The 6102-nt window shown below is 34.6% G+C and overlaps 1 protein-coding gene across 1 annotated transcript; it reads left to right on the forward strand.

Annotated features, from left to right (window-relative positions):
• Positions 1 to 554: 554 nt before the first annotated feature.
• Positions 555 to 4848, forward strand: LOC133176361 (glutamine synthetase-like). Its single transcript, XM_061311485.1, has 6 exons — positions 555 to 709; positions 840 to 1004; positions 1268 to 1450; positions 2405 to 2541; positions 3577 to 3776; positions 3941 to 4848. Exons 1-6 carry the CDS (start codon positions 556 to 558, stop codon positions 4308 to 4310), a joined length of 1209 nt encoding a protein of 402 aa, XP_061167469.1. The 5' UTR covers position 555; the 3' UTR covers positions 4311 to 4848.
• Positions 4849 to 6102: the final 1254 nt, after the last annotated feature.

Here is a 6102-nt window from a genome sequence, read left to right on the forward strand (position 1 = left end):
AATTTTTGTTTGATACTTCGGTCAAAGAAAAATATATTACATTCATTTCTTAAATCAAAAGAATTTTTTATCCAATCAGAATCAATTATTTTATAGAAATTAAATGATATAGAGAAACGGAGAAGTAGATGTCGACGTCAATATAAGTGCCTTATTACGTCATAATTGAATGCTACTTTTCGTCTATTTGTACTTCACGCATTAGAAAAAGAACGAGGTAATCCGAATCCAAAGTAAACTTTTTTCCTACTAATTTGCGTCACAATCAAAAGAGGCCTCAGTTCTTTTCTTAGTAAGAGCAGTCAAAATAAGAGGAAACCGATTTCAAATTATTGATAATTTGTTGATGACGTTTGTGATTTATTGGAGAATAATGGCCGCGGCATTTCTTTGATCTTTGCAATAACCGTAGTACAATTCATATTATATCACAATAGACTATATTTATATCATTTTATAAAACACTATTCGTACAATAATTTCATAAAATTACTATTCATATTATTATTATAAAATACTAGTACTATTGATATAATATTGCACATTTACAGGAAAATGGAAGCAAACAGTAAGCTACAGTTTGTTAGTTCCCCTGATGTCCCGCGGTCCTCAGATCGTGTGATTCTGGAGTATGTGTTCGCGAACCACACTAACTACCAGTTCTGGAGTAAAGTAAGAGTAGTGGACACCGAACCAAACACAGTCCAGGGTACGAGTCCATAGTAGAATTATTTACCACCTTTATCTATCACTTTATTTGAACATTGCATTTTAAAACCTTTATATCACCCTCCTCCGTATTCCATTTTTACATGTACAATGATGTCATTTTTCTCCAGATTGTCCTGTCTGGGATAATTATATGTGGAACAGCATAAACCAGGACGATTCTGAACTTTTTGACATGATAATGAAGCCAGTGGCCATGTTTGAAAATCCATTCCTGAAAAGTCCCCATAAACTGGTTCTCTGTGACATGTGGCTAACACTGGACAAACCTGCAGGTACATATAACGATTAAAAGTAAATTTTAGAAATGCAACGCCAGTCTGATATTATTTATGTTTTTACATACATACCAATATTGGAAGAAAAAATCCTTTTGAAAAAGAGAGCGTCACGAATGTGTGTTTCGATTATATCCCAAACTTGATAAAAAACAAAATATAAACATGTTTGAATTAAGTAAGTAGTCTTTTTTTAAATAATTAAAACAGATAAATTAAACATTTAGATTTTATGATTAATATTATCTTTCTGTATGTAGGAATTAACACGAGAGTACAATGTGTTGAAACAATGGAGAGACTAAAGTATGACCCAGTAACGGGACACCGACCCAAAGAGTCCCATGATCCGTGGTTCGGTATAGAGCAGGAGTACGTAGTAGTGAGAGATGACGGCAAGCCAACCAGTTATGACCCCAAAACATACGACTACTCATCACTCAGTAGGCATTTTTTTCCTTCATTAAAAACTTTGCATGCAAAGTTTATTTTAGCTGCAGTTTATTTCTGCTTAGTGAAGGATAAAATTGTGAAATTAATACAGAATGCTGTTGAAAAAAAGTTTACCAACAGAAGAAAGAAAAGAAAGAAAGAACCCACGATTTCTAAGCGGAGTGAAAATAGCAACACGTAATTTTATAATATTTAATCAGAGTCCAACCCTATAGAATGTAAAATTAATCACCTGAACAATTAACGACAATTGTGGGTAATTTTACATATACAATTGCATTGATGAATTTAAAAGTAAAGGACAAGGTATGGTAAAGGCCGAATCTGGCCCCTTATTTGATGTAAAAATCAGAACACAGTTAAAATTGTGATAGTTTGTAGTAAAGAACTTAAAATGATGTTTGTTTTTAAAACCAGCACTAATTTTGATTCAAAGCTTACATGGAGGCCACAAGAAGGTGCCGAAGTAGGACATTTTCTCGAATTTCCTCAATTCTGGTGGAATTTCATCAAATTTGAGATACTTTTCACTTTGGGAAGCATAGAGCACAAGCTTGCCTATGTGAGCTTTTTATACATAAGATGCATCTGATACTACTGTATGAAATATATAAATTTGGTAGATAGGCAAGCTTGTGCTCTATGTTTTCTGAAACAAATGCGCTAAAAAATCAATGAAAATTAAGTTTGCATAAAAATGAGAAAATTCGGAAATTGACATATTTTCTGACCTTCCTGTGACCTCTATATATCCCCTAACTTGGAATCAATACTCATTTTGTAGCAGGTGTGCCAACAGATTTTTATTGATAAACTGATGCATCATTCCAAAAGACACCCCAAACAAGGGGCCAAAAAGGGGTCTTAGCCTACCTTGCCCTTTGCAGAATAACTTAGCCATTGTTTAACCATGAGTATCAATTCAATTAATATTTTTTTCTCAGTTATCTACTGCAGTATTGGACATGAACACGACAGGAATGTTGGACTGGAAAGGGACTTGTCACTGAAACACTTACAAGCCTGCATCTATGCTGGTATTTATGTCAGTGGATGTATACGGGAAAACGGACCGTCTCAGGTATTTCTCTGATATATTTGTACAGTGTACGTGAAGTACTTAATCTGTCAACAAGGTGATGTACTATTAATCAAGGGCTTTTGGGTCAACTATGAAATTTTTATTATAAATAATGTTTTAGAAAATCTTGTACATGTAAGATGGAATATGGCTGTACACAGACGAAAAAAAAATTAACTCACCTTGCAAAGATGATAAGATTCTTTTAGGTACATACATGATATGGGTATACATTATGTATATTTTGAAAGGAAATACACAGAAAACTTTTTTCTGAAAATTCCAAAAGTTTAAAACCTCAGAATCTTACGAGAAACCAGGAAATTGAAATGCGACCTCGTATATAGGCTCTACATGTACACTATGCATGGAAGCAAAACGTCTAAGAAAACATGTACAGAAATTCATTCTGGTATGAATACAAATAAAATACTTTTCACATGAGAGCGTGGTCATCCGGCAAATTCACCTAGTCGTCGAAAAAAAAATCCTCATTCTCAAAGACCGTGTAGTGTAGGACAGCGCCGCAAGAATTCCATCGGCATCGAAAGCAAGTTTTAGAACTTGCCTAGATGGCCGAGCGGTCTAGCGCGCTGTTCCTGTACTGCTAGAAGACAGATTCCGTAGGTCGAGAGTTCAACCCCGGATTGGGGCGGAAGTGGGTATCCATATAAAAGTGAATTTCCTTGTGCTTTCTATATATATATATATATATATATATATATATATATATATATATATACATGTACCAAAAATATTGACCATTTCACCTTTACACACTGTGGAATTGTCTTCTGTTTGTAAAGAACAAACTTCTTCAAGAAAGCATATTAACAACGGTATTCTTTCTCAAAATTTTCCTGATAAAAATCTTTATCTTTTTATAGATATATACATTTCCATCAATACTGGTACAAACATCTTTACGACCCAGTTGAACTGTTACTGCATGTATATGTCATATATTTTTGTGCTGTCTTGCTCTACTGAGAAACCAATATTCGGTAATTATTACACGTACAATGTATCTTTCAGTGGGAGTATCAGGTCGGGCCATGCCCTGGGGTCACGGTGGGGGACCACCTACAGATGTCCCGTTACATCTTATTGAGACTAGCGGAGATGTACGGTCTGAGGGTTACCCTGAAAGCTGCCCCGGTCAGTGGGGAGGCCTTCTTTTCTGGTGGACATTTGAACTTCAGCGTCAGAAAAATGAGGGAAAAAGACGGAATCAAGTACGCTTTAAAAAAAATCAATGTATTAGAAATTTAAAAGAATACTAGGGGAAAAACAACTAGATCCAATCTCGTTGCGATCAACAAGTAGATCTTCCGTTACATGTGTTTTATGTTTAATGAAAAGATAATTAAGTAAGTGAATATTTTTAATCTGATTCCAGATTTATACAGCATGCAATTGAAGTATTGTCTAAATCTGATCCTTTGCCGCTGTTGCAACTATACGACCAAACTCTTGAGAAAGACAACTCTGAGAGATTAGCCAATAAGTCAGGACATTGGCATCCTAGGCAGGACGACTTCGTGGTGGACGGAGAAAATAAGGTTTTCACCACAATCAGGATTCCTCCCCTTGTGGCGGCGGAGGGGCGGGGCTACATGGAGGATCGCAGACCACCCTCCTCTGTTGACCCATACGCAGCTACTTCTGGACTTGTCCGTGCATGTATATTCGGCGATTATCTGAAGCCAGGAAACGAACATCTGAAAGATCTTTCAGTATGGGATAAAAATGCATCTGAACTGAATTGATGCAATATTTCCGTAGCAGAATCTTAACTACAGTAGAGAAATTCATTTTGAAAGTCAACAAATATCGATATCACTACGTTCTGGGTGAATAAAAATTTAAGATAAGTTAACAAGTGCCTGTTGACTTTGACATATAGTGATTATAGACTGGATAACTGACAATAGCTATAGGTGAAATCGAACCTGTTCACAGTACACTATACACAACTATAAGTAATCAGTATCAAAACTTATATAATCGGAGTGTGAAAATTGTGTAAATTTAAACTTGAATAAAAATTAAAATTTGGAGGGAAAAAAACAAACTATGCAAAAATTCTAATAATATTTACATGTTTTTAAAATTTCACTGAAGGATCCTAAAAGCGAGCTCTTTTGAAATATGAATTCATTATACAATTTTCGAGATAAAGTCTTTATTTTTGTGATATTTTAGATTAAAGGGGGGAGGGTCAGAAAATATGGACAAAATGATTTCATGAACTTTACTAGAAATGTCCGGTTGAGAAATGCATAATATAGATATCTGATAAAACGTGTAAAGCAGAGTCAAATAGATCTAAATTTAATCTAATTTTGTTGATATTTTTTAAAGTTATATCTTTGCCCCATCCAACCTTGGCATCCTCCTTATTTTATCGGGAAGGGTGTGGCAGCCTCAAGCCCCCACTTTATACACGTGTCTACATCCACTGATCCCTGGGCACAAATTTGAAACAACTGAGTACATGCATATAGCTATTCCAATGCAGATATATTTTTCAATTTCTTGATAAATAATGTATTTTATCTACAAGAAATATTACACTTACCATATATTAAATTTCATTTTGGTGCTCATTATTTTCTGAAATTGTCCATTTATTCCATACCCCCCCCCCCCTCCCCCCGAGAATTTAGGTGGAAGGAGAGTACTGGTGGTCATTGTTTTAAGATTTCTTAGTTGTTATTAAAATTCCCAGGCTCTGGTTTAAACTGTTGTATGTAACAGCCTGAAACTGTTACAGTATGTAACTAACCTGAATATCTTGTGTCTACTCCACATCTTAACTGACAAGAGGACCTGGGCTCAGCATACATTATAAACTAGTTCAGTCCAGTTCTTTATTCCATGGGACGTACATCCCATATAAGCATTACAGTACAATATGATATATTTATCAATTACATACATAGTACAATAACATGATATACACTTACAAACTTGTGTTACATACATTCTATTATTTAGCTAATTGTTTTAAACATTCTAATCGTAATTTATTAGAATGATATATATATTTCCCTAACTGATTTACATCTTTGGTATTTGTACTACAAAATACTGTAAACCAACTTTTATTCGCGTGCGAGAAATTTTCGCGAGGTTCGCGAGAGCCTCGTCATCGCGAATATTTCTCGCCGTGAACCGGTCCTTAAAGTCTCTCTTTCTATTAACAACAGATAAAAAAAAAAAGGCTTGATCGCGAAAATTAATCCTCGCGAACTAGTTTATCCCCGGTAAATCGCGAAATAAAGTCGTCGCGAATAAAAGTTGGTTTACAGTAGTTGTATTAGCTTAAAGACACATGGTCTTCGGGAGTAGTAATGTTTGATGAATTTGTTTCTTAAATCATGAAAAACTGGACAAATGAATAAAAATGAAATTCATCTTCAATATCATTTATATTACATAAATCACATTTCCTATTACTCCTTATTAAGTTGTCATACCTTCCAGTTTCTATCTTTAAATTATGTACTGAAAGTCTAAAACATGGAATTGCTTTTCTGTATTTTACATGAATAGGTT

This window comes from Saccostrea echinata, unplaced genomic scaffold (genome assembly GCF_033153115.1).
Source record: "Saccostrea echinata isolate AGI-Se365-2 ecotype Australia unplaced genomic scaffold, CSIRO_AGI_Sech_v1 ptg000075l, whole genome shotgun sequence".
NCBI classification, from domain to species: domain Eukaryota; kingdom Metazoa; phylum Mollusca; class Bivalvia; order Ostreida; family Ostreidae; genus Saccostrea; species Saccostrea echinata.